Here is a 20,253-nt window from a genome sequence, read left to right as displayed (position 1 = left end):
CAAAGTCTCACCTGAACATTTCCCCACCATCTGAAACAATTTCTTGTCAGTCATGTAACCAAACAGTTAAGAAACAGAGCGACAGAATATTCTCTGAAATAACTGATGGCCTGATTCATTGATGAGATTAGAGCCTGGAGGTTACACATTTAGTAACAAGAGGAAGAAATATGGCCCCAGCTCAAAGTCTGAACAGACGTTAAAAAGTTCATTACAACAGGACTGCTGAGGCCAAACCAGCTCAGTTTGGGAAATGTTGTTAAGTCTATGATTTACTGACCATCAACTACAGGCCAAACACCAAAGTACTTTCTGTACGTCCATTTACTTAACAATAGTAAGGGCACAGAAGCAAACATGCAAAGCCCTGTAGAGCCGGTCATCTCATCCTTATTTTAAAGATAAGGAAACAGAGGCTCAGAGTGGCTGACAAATTTGTCCAAGCTGATATAGCTCTTAGGTGACCCTAAGAACCCTATGAGGGTATCAGAACCCTATGATACCCTCTTATTCTCACATGTCAGATAAAGGTGATGTGAGGTGGTACTGGCCTGGTACTGGCCCCTCCAGAGAAGCACACGTGAATTATTTCAAAGTGAAACACTTCCTCTATGAGTTGAATATAAAAGATGAAACACAAATGGCAGAAAAGGAACCATTTTCTGTTCTACCTATTCGTCTGAATGGATGGTTTGTTTCTAGGTGATGTTTTTAGACAGCAGGCACAAACTAGTTCTCTCATGAGATAAAGCGGGCAATCAGATAGAGCCACAGTGACTTTTTTTTAAATTAGTTCTATTTATTAAGAGACTGGCAACTCGCTTGCAAAGTCTGGACTTGTAGGGAACAGCCAAGGAAGCTTGCGGGAATAAGGGGTTTTTGGTACAGCGGTAGGGGAGAAATAGAGAGAGGAGTAGCTGCTCTCAACGATCAATCCCGAAGAGCACATGGCTCTTGTTATATCTGGCTGGCTCAGCAACTATCCAAGTTATGGGGCTGCAGGGGATACTGTCTAGACCAGTTCTTTTGGCCCTGGGGTTGGCAGAACATAGGATCAGAAAGCCAAAGCATGGTCCAAACATCTCTCTGCATTTTTTTCTGGTAGACAGTCAAGCTGGATGGAAACTAAATCTCCAACAATTACCAAATAGCAATAAACAAGGGAATAAAAAGACTGCACAGGGTTTTCTTCAGGCTTTGATAGATACATCCTGGCTCTTGAACTATAAAGTATGACATCTCTGGACTGAATCTCTTTGGAAAAAAAAAAAAAAGCATGATCTTAAAGCTGGTACGACTTTTCTAAGTTTGAACTTACACTCTCTGCGTTAGAAGTGTTCTCTGATCTCCACAATGGACAGGAAAAACACATCGACATATCATTGAAATAATTTATTTACCACTAGAGCACCACAAAAACAGACATACATTGTGTTAAAATACAGCGTAATCAGTCATCAAAATACAAAACAGCTATTCTTATGTTCCATTAAAAAAAAAAATCATGCCAACCATAAAACTGCATTGCTGTTTAACACAGAAGAACTGTAGCCCCAACCCACCCACATACTAACATTTTCCCCATTCCCTCCCACCTCCCTCCCGTCTCATGGCAATATTTACTTTTGGGAAATAAAGGCCTTATAGAACCCCCCAAACTAAAAAAAAAAAAAAAAAGATTCAAGATATCTTAAAATAGAGCATTTAAAATATTATCAGTGCATTCATGAGGAAAGACAAAATAATACAAAACAAAAATGTCATTCTATCTGAGAAGAAAATACCTGCAGAAATAAAAGTGATTTACATAGAATGAATAGAAAAGTGGAAGAGAGAGAAAAAAAAAAAAAAAACCAACACACTCCAATCTGGGATTGGGTTTCACCCGATCCAAAGGTTATTTGGTATTGTGGCATCCTATCTCTTGCTTTTCCAGTTTTCAAACAAATCCAATTTGTCATTTTAATAATGGCCAGGAAATTCCAAGAAAAGGAAGTATACTATATCAAACAACTTCACTCTGGATTCACACCTCACTGTGCTGCTCTTTAGGTAAAACTGCAAATATTCCATTGTCTATTAATGATTATTCTAAAGCTAAATAAGAGACAACTGACAAACTGACATATCCTACAAACCCTGACATAAGGTTACCTCCTCTGCAAAAATGTAGCAAATCATGTATTTCGGGAAGGTAAATTCTAGCCTCTGATTTGGTAAGTCTCATTCAGAGGAAAGAAAGGACTTTTTGATCATGGGAGAATTTGCCTTGTGCCTTTGCAACCTTCAAGAACATCTATAAAACCTTAATTTCAGTGAAATACACTAAATGACTTATGCTGACATGGGTTTATTTTTTCTTCCTTAAAAAAAAAATCAACTGAAATGTTAATCTTTCCATTTTTCCCTGAACACTAAAAACTCGATTAAAGAAAAAGCTGTCTCCTGTGATCTGTCTGCTCTTTTTTTGAACAGCAGAATTCTGTGAAAATACTGATTAAACCAAGTTAGAGACACCTTTCTTAAACCAGTCACTAACACTCTGAGTTCCAGTCAGATCCTTAAGCCCTTGCTAAAACTAAACATTTCACCTCAATTATCTATGTATCTATAATCCCCAATTTTCCTAAAATAGAAGCTTGTTAATGTCTGAATTGATTAGTAATGATGCTTAGAAAATGAAGAAAAACTATGTCTTTTTATAACAGAAAAAAAGGACAAGTGGACTCAGGTAGTTTATGTCATAGTAATGGACAATGAAAAAGCACAAGTGGAACAAATACTATCAAACATGTATTTGTAGTGCAAGTCAAAATACAGGGGCTTTATTCAAAAGTTCTGGCCAGCTAAAGGAAACACACGATTCCCAACGATCATTAGAAAGAGCCCAAGTTTAAGTCCAATCTAAATCAGAGTTGGCGTTACTATAGAACATTAAAAAACATGGTAAAAATTTACACATTACACATAAAGTAGTTAATGTTTTGATTCCATCATTTGCAAAAGAGATCTGCAGTTGTGTTTCCAATTATACTGGCTTCTATACCCATCTATTGTAATAATATAGGTACGGTTACATACACCGAAATGAAAGAAAAATCTAGAGCGTAGCTACACAGCAATACTTTAAGGTCTGAAGTTTGACCAGTACGTGTTTAAACATCTCAACATCTCACTGGTTGACTAAACTGACAAAGAACCATTTACAATTAAGGAGAACAAAAAAATCTTACAGACTTAATCTGACTGAAAGTTTCCTTTATTAACAGGCTTTTCAGTTTTGAACCTTACAAGAAGCTTCCTCGGGCAGTTGGTACAGAGCATGTATTTGCAGGGTCTTTCTCTTTATGCAGACTCGCTCGGTCATATAGTAGATCTCACTCGCATTTTTCATCTTGTTAATATGACCTCTTTTTTGCTGGCCCGTTTGAGTTCAAGTTCCTTAAGCCATCCACGGGTTTCTGGCAAAGTATTTGGTCTCCACTTTTTTTACACCTGTTTTATTTTCCAAGGGCAATGAAATGTTCATTATATAGTAACACACAATAAATAACTCACTGTTAACTCTAAGAGTAAGAATGGGAAAGATACCTATTGCATAGCAATACAGAAAAATCAAGTGAGGCATGGGATAAGAACATATGTACAGCAACTCCACTGAACGGGATTTTCCTGTTTGTTTGTTTGTTTGTTTTTCTTTCACATAATTAACACTAACAAATACTTCCAGTGTTTATTTTTTTCTTAAGAAAAAAAAGGTTTTGCTTCTTGTCTCTCTCACTTACAGAGTAGGTAAAATATAAAGCCTTCAACTTTTTTTTTCGTTTCAGATGCCAGTTTTAACAAACAGAACACAAACTTCCGAAGTGTTTGAACTAGTACCGCTTTTTCAATTTTTTTTTAACACTGATGAAGCAAGGCTCTCTTGTGTTTTCTTGTTACAAACATCGCCTCTGTCACCATCATCACCATCATCATCGTGCGATTATCATCTTGTCACTTTTCCGAGAATCTTAGCTGCATTTGCAAGACTTGACAATCATATTAGAAAGCTGTTCGATCTTGGGTGTTTTGCCAATGTAGTAGAGAATGGTGAGCGGCTCTAAATCTTGGGACACGCAGCAAGGGGAAGCAGACGCTTCTGGATTTATGGTATTATATAAGCTGAGAACCTGAAAGAACGCAGGAGAAGAAAGAAAACATAGGAAAAGCCCAAACAAAATTAAGGGCAGTTATTTTTTTAATGTATTTATTTAATTGGAGGATAACTACTTTACATTATTGTGATGGTTTTTGCTATACAATATGAATATGAATTATCAGCACGCATTGGCCATAGGTATACACGTGTTCCCTTCATCCTGACCACTATGGAGAACAGTCTGGAGATTTCTCAAAAAACTAAGGCAGTTATTTTTAAAGAGAACCATCGCACAACATTATCAGTTCCAGTACTGAGTAGGCAGTTTAAATGATTTGGGGCTTACATTTTACTTATCCTCCAACTATAGTCAAATGGGGAGGCATTCCCAAGAATCCCTGAGTTTATCATTTTCCTACAGAATCCTTTTCTCATACATTGAACAAAACTGCTCATTCAACAGATTTTCCAGTTTTTCCAATGAGTCTTTACTTTGATCACAGCTTTGTTGTCTGCACTTTCCCAGGCCCTCAGAAAACTAGGTCCAAATACCAAACTTGGCATTTGGTCTTGTAAATCTGCCTGCAATGCAGTTCAATTCCTGGATTGGGAAGATCCCCTGGAGAAAGGATAGGCTACCCACTCCAGTATTCTTGGGCTTCCCTTGTGGCTCAGATGGTAAAGAAGTGAAGTGAAGTGAAAGTAGCTTAGTCATGTCTGACTCTTTGCAACTTTATACAGTTCATGGAATTCTCCAGGCCAGAATCTGGAGTGGGTAGCCTTTCTCTTCTCCAGCGGATCTTCCCAACCCAGGAATCAAACTGGGGTCTCCTGCATTGCAGGTGGATTCTTTACCAACTGAGCTATAGAATCCATCTGCAATGCCGAGAGACCTGGATTCAATCCCTGGTTCAATCCCTGGATTGGGAAGATCTCATGGAGGAGAGAATGGCTACCCACTCCAGTATTCTTGCCTGGAGAATCCCCATGGACAGAGGAGCCTAGCATGCTACAGTCAGTCCATGGGGTCACAAAGAGACGGACACAACTGAGTGACTACCCACAAGCACGGCACTACACTTCATAACTGAAGTTGTTTCATGGGTAGATATTTTCAATCCCCACCCAGACGAAGAGTTCCCTTGAGGTCAGAGACTCTATACACTTCATTTTTCTTTTTGTAAAACTTTATAGCCCTAGTAAGACTTCTCTGGACAAAATGAGACTCATGTGCTAGGTGAAGAAACAAATACACAAATAAGCAAGAGAATAACGTTTTCTTTATTAAAATTCTTAGCAGAATGTTAATCTATCCTTAGGTAGAGCAAAAGACACCTGTCTGCAGTGTGAAATATTTCTATGCTAAGCATCTTCTCAGGCCAATTTAATGCCACCTAAAATTTTCATTTAGAAGAAAAAAAAAGTTCAAATTCTTTTCATTTGTCATTGCTTCATAAATACAATCATGAGAAAAAATAAGCAATCTATGTTCTTAATTATCCAGTTGGTTACATTTTGCTTATAACAATGATGATAATAATAATAATATAATAATAATAATCAACCCTCCATTTAACTTTTCATGTGGTAAATAGTAGTGGCTATAAGTACAGAATGAAAAGGAAGTTCTACAGTTTGTGCTATACCTTTAACCCTGTCCTCTATCAAAGGAGCATGTGACTTCTACCAACAGAAGTATGGCACATCCCCAGTGATGATAAAGAGACCTTTCCAAGGATGCCATTAACGTGTTAGTCAAACACCAAGTGACCTTTTCCTCGAGATCCATGGCAACATTTTCAGCCTAAGACAGAAAATCTGTTCAGCACACCAACACTGACTACTTTATTAAGCTACCTCTGGCTTTTTGGGTAACTGTCCAAACCACATATTTGTGATCATGACAGTGATTCTTCCTCTCTCCTTGAAAAACAAGCATGGTCTCAGCCTTCACACACTCCCTCTGTGTATCAAGAAGGAGAATTATGTTTCTACTTGGCAACGGGGCCTTCCCACATTACGGCTACTGTTGCCACAGCCCAGCTGAAGCAGCCTGGCCTGAGAGCTCAGACAAAGGGACAGGCAGGAGCAAGCTTCCCTCACATGGCCAAGCACGTGGTCAGTCCCGAGAGCCAACAATCTCCAGGGGAGTCGGCAAAACAGCTGAAGGAAGGGGGGCCATGTTTGTCAACTGAAAGTTTTGTGGATGTAAGCATTTGTCAATAAATAAACTTTATCCTCCACCAACACGTGATTCTTGCACTGAACACAAGAGGCATTTTCTAAGACAGATTGTCCAAAATAATGGATATTCCCCAAACTCTCGAATTCAGCTGAACGCATTATGCGATCTCTTTTTGGCAGCGGATTCATTTTCCTACCCTGCAGTGAAAGGCAATTTTTCTAATGCTCCTTTAATAAGAAGATTTACAGAGGCATAACCCCAATGTGTAGCCAAGACAGAGCAAATGAAGGTCTGGTTACAAAACCAGGAGTCTTGCATCCTAAGCTTTGGTTTGTCACCAACTGTTTGATCCTGGGTAAGTCATCTACATGATATAGACCCTAATTTTTCTAGAAAAAATGAAGGATTTGGACAATATAACCAATTTTTTGTATTTTATATTATGATTTTTTTTATTGAATATAGTTGATTTAAAATGCTGTGTTAGTTTCAGGTGTACAGAAAAGTGACTCAGTTATACATATATATATATATATATATTGAGCTGGCCAAAAAAAATCACTGGGGTTAAGATGTTATGGAAAATCTGAACGAACTTTTTGGTCAACCCTATATAGATATATATCTTTAATATATATTCTTTTTCTGATTCTTTTCCCTTATACATCATTACAAAATACAGAGCACAGTTCTCTGTGTTGTACGATAGGTCTTTGTTATTTATCTATTTTATGGATAGTACTACAGGGTGGACAAGATAACTTATCAAGTCCTTTCCATCTCTAAAATCCTACATGACAAGGCACCAGGAAAGAAGCATTTGGAAAAATACCACTATTACATAGAAAAAGTCTTGATCTGAAAAGTCTTAATCTGGGCTGGGAACTCATGGCATCTACTCTGGGACCTGACTTCTGAATGAGACTTCATTCCTCATCAAAGTAACCTAATAAAATTTTCAGATTCTCACTTACTCTAGGTTATATTCAAAAAGACTTAGAGACACTGATTTTCAAATCATTGTCTCATATATCACCTTATGTTCTTCACATCTACTCTTGAGTTGGACATTATTATTTCAAAAAATAATCTTTATTCTTTTTACGGATAAGAAACTGAGGTTCAAAGAAATTAAATGATTTTGTAATTGTTATACACCAGTGAATCAGGTGGGGCTAGTGGTAAAGCCCCACCTGCCAATGCAGGAGATGAGACTTAAGAAGCATGGGTTCGACCCCTGGGTCAGGAAGATCCCCTGGAGGAGGGCATGGCAAACCCACTCCAGTATTCTTGCCTGGAGAATCCCATGGACAGGAGGATTACAGTCCACAGGGTCACACAGAGTCAGACATGTCTGAAGCGACTTAGCAAGCAAGCAAATCACTCAGGCTTCCTTGGTGGCTCAGTGACAAAGAACCCGCCTGCCAATGCAGGAGATGCGGGTTCGATCCCTGATCCAGGAAGATCCCTTGGAGAAGGGAATGGCACCCCACTCTAGTATTCTTGCCTGGGAAATCCCATGGACAGACAACCTGACTGGCTACAGTCCATGGGGTCGCAAAGAGTCAGACATGACTCAGCAACTGAACAACGACAACACTGAATCACTCCACCAAAGCATCTACAGAAGTCCTCAGTGTTCTTTCTAGTAGGATAGACCCTGATTGAGTGATAACACATCCTTTTTTCACCTAAAGAACTGGGTCCCTGCACATTTTAACAGTATCTGACACTTAGTAAGATATTGATTCCACCTATTTATGCTTACAGCTGTTAAGAACATAAAACAAACAGAAAATTAAACAAAATTGTCTTTAAGTTGCCTACAGGCTAATTGGAAAGGCCAGATCTACTTGTCTAAACTCATCAGTATTGCTTTCTGCCTTGACCTACAGCCCGAATTTTTTCTCATCATTCAAAAGGGTTTCTCCAGCATCCATTTATGTGTGGTGACAAAAGGGCACGAGGCTATTGAGAATCCATTCAGTAAAACTATCAGCAGTTACAATTAGCAGCCCAAGAACGAAGAGACAAGTGAAGCCTGTACTTACCCTACTGTGCTGAGTGTCTGAGCTCCACAGATATGGGCATGCTCCAGCACAGAAGTTGGCATTGTACCCTTTAGGCTCATGAATCCATTTCCACCCAAGATCCCTCTTGAAATCAATGTAAAGTGGGCGTAGGCAACAATTATCCTGCACATTTCTGATAAAAGAAAGAGCAATGGAGATTTTAAAGCTGATTTCCGTCCCACTCCAGGTCCCTTATTCCAAACCAGAAAAATGACTCATATGTTTATTCAACAAATAAATATGAGCATTGGGGTTCCCTGGTGGCTCAGTTGGTAAAGAATCCACTGGCAATGCAAGAGACCTGGGTTTGATTCCTGGATTGAGAAGAGCCTCTGGAGAAGGGAACAGCTACCACTCCAGTATTCTGGCATGGAGACTTCCATGAACAGAGGAGCCTGGCAGACTACAGTCCATGGAGTCACAAATAGTCAGACACAACTGAGTGACTTTCATACATATGTATATGAGCATATACCACAGACAAGGTTTCAAAGGTTGTAAAGCAATCTCAACAGACTTTCATAATGGGGTGTGATGGTGATTTGCTGGGCTGTTTTCCCTTGGGAGTTCTATACTCTGACTCTCTTAACTGTGTCCTCAAAAACCAAACCCTTCCCTTGCAGGATGAGACATAAACAGAAAGGTGGCAGATGGAGACGAAGCCCCTTCCAACCTGCAAAGCACAGTTTTGCCATCCAGCCTCTATTGCCTTTTCAAATGCAAATGGATAAAGTACAACAGCTATTTACAGAGAACCGTCTCAGGCATTTTCCTTTGAGAAAAAAATCCTTTATTTCATTTCCTGGCCCTGGATCTAGGGATAAACCAGAGATCAAGAAACACGGAATCTTGCTTATTAGTGCAACCACTGGCTCTAGCAAACAAAAAACACCCTTTTCCTTGCACTTTATCAGTGAGGCCCTCTCACCACCCCATAGCTCACAACATAAAGAAAGAGCCTTTCTCTTACCAGGCTCACTAAGAAACCACAGAAGGACATTCACACTTTCCCTCCATGAACTCATGTAGGAATAGGAGGTCAGTTTATGCTACCCCCACTTCTCTCGTATTCTGTAGCGAAAGACACGACGAATAGCACTTTTCTTCTATCTCTCTCATCACTGTTACTGTCTGTGAAGGAGATCTGACCATGGGTACCCTGCCAGGTGGCGTGGATGATAAAGAACCCACCTGCTGATGCAGGAGACGTAAGAGATGCAGGTTCAGTCCCTAGGTCGGGAAGATCCCCTGGAGGAGGGCATGGCAACCCACTCCAGTATTCTTGCCTGGAGAATCCCACAGACAGAGGAGCCTGATGGGCTACAGTCCATAAGATCACACAGAATCGGACACAACTGAGGCAATCTAGCATACACGCATGCACGCACACCCTTCAGGGAGAGGAAAGGCTCCTACAGATGGCGAGTCTCCCCAGTTAGGGAGCCGCCATCATGCTCCTCAAATAAACCTATCTTTGCTCTGGGGAGTCGAGAGTTCCTTTTCTCCTTCAGCCTCAAAGTACTTCAGAGAGACTTGGGGTGAGGGGTGAAACTCAAGGGGCTAGTTTTCTCCCTTCATAGTGGGTTCATTGCTAAAGAACTGATGAAGACAGCATAGAAATAACTGTTTAAACCTCTGGTGTTACAAAATACGATGGCTCTATTTTTCTCTCCCCGGCTTTAAGCAACGAGTTACAGTTCAAGTCCATTTTCAGTTAAAAAAAAAAGGCAAAGGCAGTACAGGAGTTAAACAGAAACACAATTCCTTTTTTGTTTTCTTTTTATTTCCTTTACCTAAAGCAATAGGCTGCGTCCAGAGCACGCTTCTTCCGCCGGTTGGACTGTTGGGACTCAAGTCTGTAGGAGGGCAACAACATTAGCAGGAGATGTGGGCTCTTCCCACTGTTTTTTTTCCTAGTGGACTTTATTGTTTTCTGATCACCACTGGTATAGGTAGAGGTGCCATCAATACCTTGAAAAAATGCATTCGGGTAATAAACATTTAGCTTTACCTTCATCAAGTAGAATCAGCCATACCTTTTTTCCCCCCCTTTGTCTATTGTCACAAACAGCAGTGATGACCACACAGCAGCGGCAGCAGTTGGCTCACTCCCCACAGCAACGGACAGGACAAGTACCAGCGACAAGGAACACGGCTAAATGGGGCTCTTGTCAGAAGGCAGTTCAGTGTCCAAGGCAGGGCGAGTTGGTTATGAAAGTCACTACAGAAGGAGTCTTTGACCTCTAGTCCAAGGGCACTCGTTCTCAGTAGTCCAGTCAGTCCTCAGCGTAGGCTGTGCTCAAGCCTTCAACAACTGATGACACGGCTATAGAACATGCCTTGTCACCCGCTGGGTTCCTCTCTTCCTAGGACTGGTCAACTCAAAGACTTTCCTCATGAACCTAAACTGAGCCTTACACTAAACTGCCGTGAATGAGGTTCAAGTGAAACAGAAGTCACCCTTACCTAATGCTGTTTGGGGAAGCTGTGAAGAAAGGGCTTTTTCATGGATTTTTATGGCGTCCTCAACACTTTCCTGATTCCATCTGAGATGGAGAAACCTGAGCTTCCCAGAGCATGCTCAAGAGACTGCCAGCTTAAGCATTTAATCTCTGTACTTCTCAAGAATCATGACTAGGTTAGAGACTGAAATAAATCTCTAGACTTCTGGGAGGATTTTTCTGTGAGCAAGGGCCACTGGAGGCTTCGGCCAAGGGATGGAGGTCCCTGGTGGGGTTAGCTAGGGAAGGGTGATCAGCTCCCTAACCTGGTGGTATGGAGCAAGTGCTACACCCGCAATTGGTCCAGACCCTCTGCTCATCTCTCATCATCCAACGACTTGTTGTCTAGTGGAAGACATGACTTGAGCCCTTGGTAACACCTCATCCCCTTCGACTTTTGGCTAATTCACTAAAAGGTAAGCAAGACTGGGGGAACAACTAAAACTCTGTTCTGTGTTTGCAAACTAATTATGAAAGCCTGATAAGGAAGCCACTTGGAATATTGGGCATCAGCCAGAAAACCAGGGTGTGTTCTGACACAGATCAGGTTAGTTACAGAGGCTGTGGCAGGAGGGGACATCCTTCTGTGAAATCCAGTGGTGGATTCCTGATGTTGGGTTTGGGAGCATTATCAATGGATGTCCTTGAAAGCATGTTGTCTTTTTCTTCTATAACATTAGCATTGAGGGAATGCTGGTTTGCTTAAATGAAGAATGAAGGGCTTAACAGGTTCTTTAAGAGTCTGGAAGGCTGGTAAGTCTGTCAATTAGTATTGCCAAGTCATCACACAGCTTCGAGCAATGTAAACTGGAAACCAATCCCTTTCTGCCTTCATGTATCTTACCCCAACCATAGCTTTGACCAAACAAATCTCATTTTCACACACAAACTGACCTCATTCCCCCAGGTTATCGACAGAGGCCTTCCCTCCCCCACCTCCTTTGCCCAAGTTTCATTTACCTGCAAATCGTGCTTCTAGTTCTTCACTTTTATTGGGGATGATGTAATTATTCGATGGTACAAAGGTGCAGCAGGGACAGTGTAAACTTATTTTAAATCCCAGGTTCCTGTCTGGAAAATATGAAATCGAGGAGGTCATTTTCCTGTGCATCTAATACCCCTCCATCTGCCAGTGCTCTGCAAATAATTTAGGATCAGTGAACATCGAAGGAGGAAAACAGAGAGCAGTGGTCACCTTTATGGTGGAGCCATTCGTGAACAGCATCGGTGACGTCAAAGGAGAGCCATTCGCCCTCTGCTCTGGTTTTCACAACTTTGCTGTCGATGTAGCGCTGGGTTGGAGATGTTAAATCTTTGGATTTGAGAATCTAGAGGAGGAAAGGGCAAGAGAAAAGCTCAGCTGGCATACTGACAGCAGGATTAAACCCAAACTATTCACAGTATCCCAACTCACTATCTAAGTTGAGTTCCGCTCCGGTCTACCCAAGTATTGTCATCTCATGGGCATGGCCACACGCATAAAAAAGTAACACCAGGCCATTTGCCATGAAAAATAGAGCTACTAAATCAGCCATGTGTTTTGATAAAGGTGACAGGAACCATAAAGCCAAGTGTCTCAAAGAAAGTGACAGTAATTATTTTCCTCTGCTGACACAAGCTTTGCAAGATTTCGGCCATAAATTCTATGCCATTAAGTTAATGGTTTTGTTGTTCTGCTTCCCATTTCGTATGGGGAGCTGGGATGTGGGGAGGGACCAGAGGACTGGTCCAGGTCAGAGGATCCGGGCTCACCCTTGGAAGGCTCTGAATATAAATCTTCTTCAAATAAAGAGACAAAGGCCCTAATCTTGGTTCCTAAATCCACCACCATTTTAATAAAATATGGGACATGCCTCAACTTTGGAGGTAAGTCTCTAGCTGGGATTTTTGCTCTCCCTGTGACTTGTTATGATTTATAAGGATATTCCACATCCCGCAGACAAAGAACGAATTTGGGCAGGAGCAATCTGGCACGGCGTGGAGGGAGAGTCTGAAAGGAAATCAGCCTGAACGCTAACAATTTAGAAAGATGCATTTATTTCAAATAAGTTAAGAGCAACTGCAGTCTGTTCTTGGGTTTCTATAGGAAGTGAGCATTTTAAGTCACTTTTTTAAAAAACGTTCTGTCTTTAAATGATAGTGTTTTATGAACCAGTCAAACCACGACTCTAAGTCTCCAAGAACTAGATTAAATCCCTACCCAAACCCATATCCTGCCTTTCCTTAGTACTTATAGGCTCAAGCCCTGTTGCTTTATGTTTATTTCCTGAGACTGAGTCTAACCGTGATGTGGTTACTTCATGTGTACAGGTTTGGTTTCTCCAACAAGTTCATATACCTTGCCAGGGCTGGGATCAGGTCATCAATTTGATATCATTTCAAAGCACAGCACTTGACTTAATCAATGTCTATTAACAGGACTGCCTGCATATCTAGAAGATTGATTTATGCTCCTTTAAACCTTGTAAAACAAAAACACATAGTGTTCCTGCAGATGTTACAATGCATTTTCCTTCCATATGTGCACATCATTGGTTTCAAGCAGTCCAACAACAGACACTTCCTAGGAAATTTGGCATTATAGTAGACTATTTTATTTTCTGGATTGTTGTTCAGTCACTAAGTTGTGTCCAACTCCTTGCAGCGCCTAGGACTGAAGCATGTCAGGCTTCCCTGTCCTTCACTATGTCCCAGAATTTGCTCGAGTTCATGCACATTGAGTCAGAGATGCTATCTAATCATCTCATCTTCTGTGGCCCCCTTCTCCTTTTGCCTTTAACCTTTCCCAGCATCAGGGTTTTTTCCAATAAGTTGGCTCTTCGCATCAGGTGGCCAAAGTATTAGAGCTTCTTTTGGATTAGGTAAGTACAAAATAGGGAGAAAAATCATATAATTGGACTTTGGACGTCCTCACGAATCTTTAGACTAACCTTACTCTACAAGCCTGCTTCTCAAATGCAACAAACCCCACTATGTGCAGAGAATCTAGAGGTAATCGTGATCCTACCATACACAAGAGATGCCCTTTGTGAACTAAAGGAAGAAACATGACTTAAGGGCTGAGTACATGGGCCCTGAGTTTGGCACACATTATTTCATTTAATTTAATCCTGAAAACATTCCTGTCAAGTAGATGAAAGAAACCGAAACTCAGAGAGGTTAAATAAGTTGCCCAAAGCCTCACAGTGAACAAATGATTCAAAGCAATTCCAAGTTATTTTTTCAACTCTGATGCTGGATTCTTGAAGGCCAAAAGAGTTGTGAGAATCCCCTTGGATCACAATTCACTCTTACCCCTTTCCAGATGACAGAAAACAGTCAATGACAGAGGCAAATATTTCTAATAAGATTATAGAAAATGTTGATAGAAGATGAAAATATACCACGTGGGACATATATGTAGTTAGTTAATGTTGACATACCTATAACTTTCAAGATGCAACTTAACAGTTATATCCTCTGGAAATCAAACCTTGATTTGATTTCCTGCCTTGGAAATACTCCCACTTGGGGAAATAAGACACTACCTATCCAATTCAGGAAAAACAGTACAATTCACCTAACATAGAATAGCAAGGGTAAAACAATAGTTGAGAAGACATTTTCAGGCATTTCCATCTGTCTCATTGACTAAAAACTGTAACATTCCCAAAGCTCACCTTTCCAACTTTAAATTTCTTCCTCTAGCTGACTTTCTATCATGATGCATTATTTCATAACTCTTTGTGTACTTGCTTTGTTCCTAATTAACATGTGCATGCTAAGTCAGTTCAATCATGTCTGACTCTTCGTAACCCTATGGATTGTAGCCCACCAGGCTCCTCTGTCCATGGCATTCTCTAGGCAAGAATGCTGGAGTGGGTTGTCATGCCCTCCTTCAGGGGGTCTTTCTGACCCAGGGACTGAACCCGTGTCTCTTATGTCTCCTGCATTGCAGGCAGATTCCTTACCACTAGAGTCACCTTGTTGTTATTCAGTCGCTCAGTCGTGTCTGACTCTTTGCAACCCCATGGCCTGCAGCACTCCAGGCTTCCCTGTCCTTCACTATCTCCCGGAGGTTGCACAAACTCATGTCTATTGAGTCGGTGATGCCATCCAACCATCTTGTCCTCTGTCTTCCCCATCTCCTCCTGCCTTCAATCTTTCCCAGCATCAGGGTCTTTTCTAATGAGTTGGCTCTTTGCATCCGGTGGCCAAAGTACTGGAGCTTCAGCTTCAGCATCAGTCCTTCTAATGAATATTCAGGACTGATTTCCTTCAGGATTGATTGGTTTGATTTCCTTGCAGACCAAAGGATTCTCAAGAGTCTTCTCAAACACCACAGCTCAAAAGCATCAGTTCTTTGACTCTCAGCCTACTTTATTGTCCAACTTTCACATCTATACATGACTACTGGAAAAACCATAGCTTTGACTAGATGGACCTTTGTCAGCAAAGTAATGTCTCTGCTTTTTGATACACTGTCTAGGTTTGTCACAGCTTTTCTTCCAAGGGGCAAGCATCTTTTAATTTCACGGCTGCAGTTACCATCTGCAGTGATTTTGGAGCCCAGGAAAATAAAGTCTGTCACTGTTTCCATTGTTTCCCCATCTATTTGCCATGAAGTGATGGGACTGGATGCCATGATCTTAGTTTTTTGAATGTTGAGTGTTAAGCCAGCTTTTCCCAGTGCCACCTGGGAAGCTCTAATTAGCATAGTGTATGTCTTATTCATCTTCATATCCCTAATACTTAGATGCACTGTCTAGAACAAAACATTGCTTTCATTTGAATTAATTACATCTGATAAATATATATCTATCATATATCAGATATCTTCAATATGTATCTGTGACATATATGTATATATCTCATAACTTAAGATATCATATATGTCTGTATACTTATGTGTGTGTGTGTATGTGTATGTGGGCCTACCCTGGTAGCTCAGATGATAAAGAATCTACCTGCAATGCAAAAGACCCAGGTTGGATCCCTGGGTTGGGAAGATTCCACAGAGAAGGGAATGGCTATCCACTCTAGTATTCTTGCCTGGAGAATTCCATGGACAGAAGAGCCTTGCAGGCTACAGTCCATTGGTCACAAACAGTTGGACAGGACTGAGCAACTAACACTTTCACTTTTCACATATGTGTATATGTACAAATACACACAATCTCACTAACAATACAGGATTTAAAAAAAAAAATCATGACCACATTGACAACATGGGCAGAAAAAATGCACACTAGCAAATCTAATTAAATGTGTCTTATAGAGAAGGTAAATCCAGATGATCTGGTTTCAAAATCAAATCAAGGAGGAGCAAAGAGATTCTGAATTTTTTTCTCTTTAAATCTCATTAGGAGATAAGTGCTTCCTCAGCCACAGAACACTCTTACATTCTGACATCGGACAACCTCATACTCTCACACGGGTGAAAGGTCCTCCATATCTTTTTACTAGTTCAAGAACAGGCCAATTGAAACCACCAAGAAAGACAGCTAGTGAGCTACCAAATTCTGAAACAGAGAAGTGACTTCGGTCTTGTGGGTTTGTTGTCTTGAACTTTATGGCCAAGGAGTTCTTAAACCCACTTGTTGCAATTTAACTCCATTCTTTCTTATCCAGTCCTTAGTGGAAACAGGAAACAGCTGCTTTCCATCACTCATAGAATATCCCTCATATTCTTGGAGACTATTATTAAGTCCCCCTCAGCATGCTCAGTCTCCCTCTCTAAGCTAAATAAACCCAATTCCTTTAGCCCATATTTTGAGGGCCAGTTTCCCAAACCTTTAATCACTTGGGTCACCAATAAGGATGGATGATGTTGTATAAAATACTCCTTCTACAGCTCGGTGATTTAATTTCAGAACTGGCTAGAAACCCTTCGAATCACATCCCAAAGTCTCGAATCTTAACTTGAAAGGTATTTTCTAAGAATAGGCACACTCTCCCTATTCCCTGTTTATCCTCCATTTACCACCCACGCTAAATGAAGCTGTAAGGAAAGAAAATCAACCCACTGCTTTTATCGAGTAGAATTTTCTTAGATTCAAGAGTTGATACAAAAATGACCACCTCGGTCAACTTCCCATTCTATTTAGCCTCTTCTGTCAGCCTTTCTTCTGCTAGTGTTCCAACAAGTGTATTGATGTTAACAGTCCTGGATGTTATTTTTTCCTAGAATGACAGTCGTTTCTAAATTCCTTTGCACATTTTATCATGACAAAGATAATTTAGTTGAATGGTAAAAACTCTTAACTGGCTGCTGTTTTCCTGTCCAGATTAACCAGTGTTCTCCCTTTTTTCTATACTAGGTATTGGCTGATGGCAGCAGCACACTGGGATTCATTACTGGAAAGGGACTCTTTAGTATGTCCCAAGGACTTCTGGTCTTACCAGTTGAGTGCTTAGCGAGTATCAATCGCGTATCTTTCTAAGCCTGTTCAATATCAAGCTGAACATGATATTGTAGTTATCCAAGTTCTTTAGATGTTCTAGAAACTGATGAAATACAGGACCAAATGTAAGAAAGCTATGCTTCTGTGAGAACCGAGCTGAATGCCTTAGAAAGTCTTCCTAAAACAAGTTCCTTTAAAAAAAAATTTTTTTTTGAAAAATAGTTTGGTGAGTCCTCAAAAAGGTAAACATGCAGTTACCATATAATCTAGCAATTCTACTCCTAGATACATACTCTAAAGAATTTAAAATAGGGACTCAAATAAATACTTGTATACCAGTGTTCATAGCAGCATTATTCACAGTAGCTAAATGATAAAATGGCACCCCACTCCAGTACTCTTGCCTGGAAAATCTCATGGACAGAGGAGCCTGGTAGGTTGCAGTCCTTGAGGTTACTAAGAGTTGGACACGACTGAGCGACTTCACTTTCACTTTTCACTTTCATGCATTGGAGAAGGAAATGGCAACCCACTCCAGTATTCTTGCCTGGAGAGTCCCAGGGATGGGGGAGCCTGGTGGGCTGCCATCTATGGGGTTGCACAGAGTCGGACACGACTGAAGCGACTTAGCAGCAGCAAATGATAAAAACAACCCAAGTGTCTATTAACAGATATACAGATAAAGAAAATGCAGTCTACACATACAATAGAATACTACTCAGCCATGAAAAGTAATGAAATGCTGACATATTAAAATATGGATGAATCTTGAAAACATTATGCTAAGTCAAATAAGCCAGACACAAAAGGACAAATGTTGTACAATTTCACTTACACAAGATACCTAGAATAGGCAAATTTATGAAGATATAAAGTAGGACAGAGGTGACCAGGGGCTGGGGGATAGCAGGAATGGGGAGTTATTTTTTATGGGCACAGTTTCCATCTAGGATGACAAAAATGTTTCTATAAATGGATAGCAGTGATGGTTGGACAACATTGTGAATTTATTTGATGCCACCAAATTGTATACTCTAAAAAATGGTTAGAAGTTAAATTCTATGTTATGTGTATTTTACTGTGATAATTTTTTTCCAATTTTAGATGTGGGAGAGACAGCTATCAAACTAAGAAAAAACAATATACTAAAAATCTAGAAGGATCCTGCACTCTGTTCTCTTAGCAGATGTCCTGAAATGAATCTCTCCCTCAAAGAAACTAAAAACTAGAAATCATTGACAATGAGCTACGGATGTGGTTTAGGCAAAATATAAGACATGGATTGGCAATTTGTTGTCATTGCTCAGTTGCTAAATCATGTCCAACTCTTTGTGACCCTATGGACTGTAGCCCACCAGGCTCCTCATTCATGGGGTTCTCCAGGGAGGAATATTGGAATGGATTGCCATTTCCTTCTCCAGAGGATATTCCTGACCCAGGGATCTTATGTCTCTCACGTCTCCTACACTGACGGGCAGATTCTTTAATACTAAGCCACCTGGAAGCCCTGGATTGGCAATAGACAGAGCTATAGTCAAAGAAAAGTCCTTGGTCTTTTACAAAAAACTCAGCATTTAAATTGCGTTAGGGTGTGTGTGTGTGTTAAACATATATATACACACACATACATACATTTTAAGTTAAAATAAAAGTTTACCTCCTGCTTTCCCCCCAATTTTGCTTTTATAATTTTTTTTAAAGTTTTTGCTTTAACTGACTTTTTTCTTTAAATAACAGACCAACAACTGTTGTTGACTAAATTAGAAGAGAGTCTCTAATATATTAAAAATGAGATATGGCTGTCTCTTACTTAGCTACCACCCACAGCGATGCCTGAATGGTACCTTCATTATGTTATTGATATATACACATTATCTGTAATATGTGTAAAATGCCCACATACTATCTTTGGCAAAGCTCTCAGTTCTTCCCTAAATTACAAAACTCCTTGCACAAAAGGATCCATTCATCTCTCTGACACTGGAAACCAGCCAATCAGGGAGTGGAGAGAGGCAAAAGTCACCAATGTTACCCAATAGTTTAGGAGCAAGGAAAAAAAAGAAGAAATAGAACTTTAGATACAGAATTATAGCCAGAGGAAATCTTAGTCTTAAAGGGAAAATGATGTAAATCAATTTGGGATTTGGCTTAGAACCCAAAGAAGATACCTCTTCCATTCCTATGAAACATTGCAAAGAATTATAAGAAAGCACTGGGAATTCTAATTTACTTTCCATATTCAGACATCAATAGATCTATAGAAAAACCTAGGGGCCCATTCAACCAGACTTTTAATGGAAAGAGAGATTTAATCATAGGAGAGAAAAATGAAAATGAGGTTATCTAGTGTGGGCCCATCTTATTCCTTCTTAATTTTTTTTATATTTCTTTCTTTTTTTAAATTAATTTTTACTGCAGTATAGTTGCTTTACAACGCTGTATTAGTTTCTACCATATAATAAAATGAATCAGCTATATGTGTGTGTAGTTATTTTTTGGATTTCCTTCCAATTTTGGTCACCACCGAGCACTGAGTAGGTTTCTGTAAGCTACACAGTAGGTTCTCATTACTTATCTATTTTAAACATAGTATTGTATATATTCCAATCCCAATTTCCCAATCCATTCCACTCTCCTTCCCTCCTCAGTATGAAGAACAGTATGAAGGTTCCTTAAAAAACAGAACTACCATATACGCAGCAATCCCACTACTGGGCATATATGCAGAGGAAACATAATGTAAAGATACACAGGCACCACAATACTTACTGCAGCACTATTTATAGCAGCCAGGCCACGGAAACGGAGATGGCAACGGCGCCCCACTCCAGTGCCCTTGCCTGGAAAATCCCATGGACGGAGGAGCCTGGGAGGCTGCAGTCCATGGGGTCGCAAAGAGTCAGACACGACTGAGCGTCTTCACTTTCACTTTTCACTGTCATGCATTGGAGAAGAAAATGGCAACCCACTC

At 40.3% G+C, this 20,253-nt stretch overlaps 1 protein-coding gene across 2 annotated transcripts in view; it reads right to left on the bottom strand.

The window, feature by feature from the left end:
* Window positions 1-1,377: 1,377 nt before the first annotated feature.
* The window catches only part of TGFB2 (transforming growth factor beta 2), a 95,309-nt gene continuing 76,433 nt past the window's right edge, over window positions 1,378-20,253 (bottom strand). For both annotated transcript variants that reach the window (XM_069544614.1, XM_069544615.1), the window contains 5 exons: window positions 12,095-12,227; window positions 11,860-11,970; window positions 10,192-10,369; window positions 8,378-8,531; window positions 1,378-4,172 (listed from right to left, as the gene is read on the bottom strand). In XM_069544614.1, coding sequence (XP_069400715.1) covers window positions 4,014-4,172; window positions 8,378-8,531; window positions 10,192-10,369; window positions 11,860-11,970; window positions 12,095-12,227 — 735 coding nt within the window. In that variant the 3' untranslated portion in view covers window positions 1,378-4,013. The remainder of the gene's footprint in view (window positions 4,173-8,377; window positions 8,532-10,191; window positions 10,370-11,859; window positions 11,971-12,094; window positions 12,228-20,253) is intronic.

The sequence above is a fragment of the Ovis canadensis genome, chromosome 12 (assembly GCF_042477335.2).
Source record: "Ovis canadensis isolate MfBH-ARS-UI-01 breed Bighorn chromosome 12, ARS-UI_OviCan_v2, whole genome shotgun sequence".
Lineage (NCBI taxonomy): Eukaryota > Metazoa > Chordata > Mammalia > Artiodactyla > Bovidae > Ovis > Ovis canadensis.
This window is presented reverse-complemented; position numbering and strand designations above follow the sequence as displayed.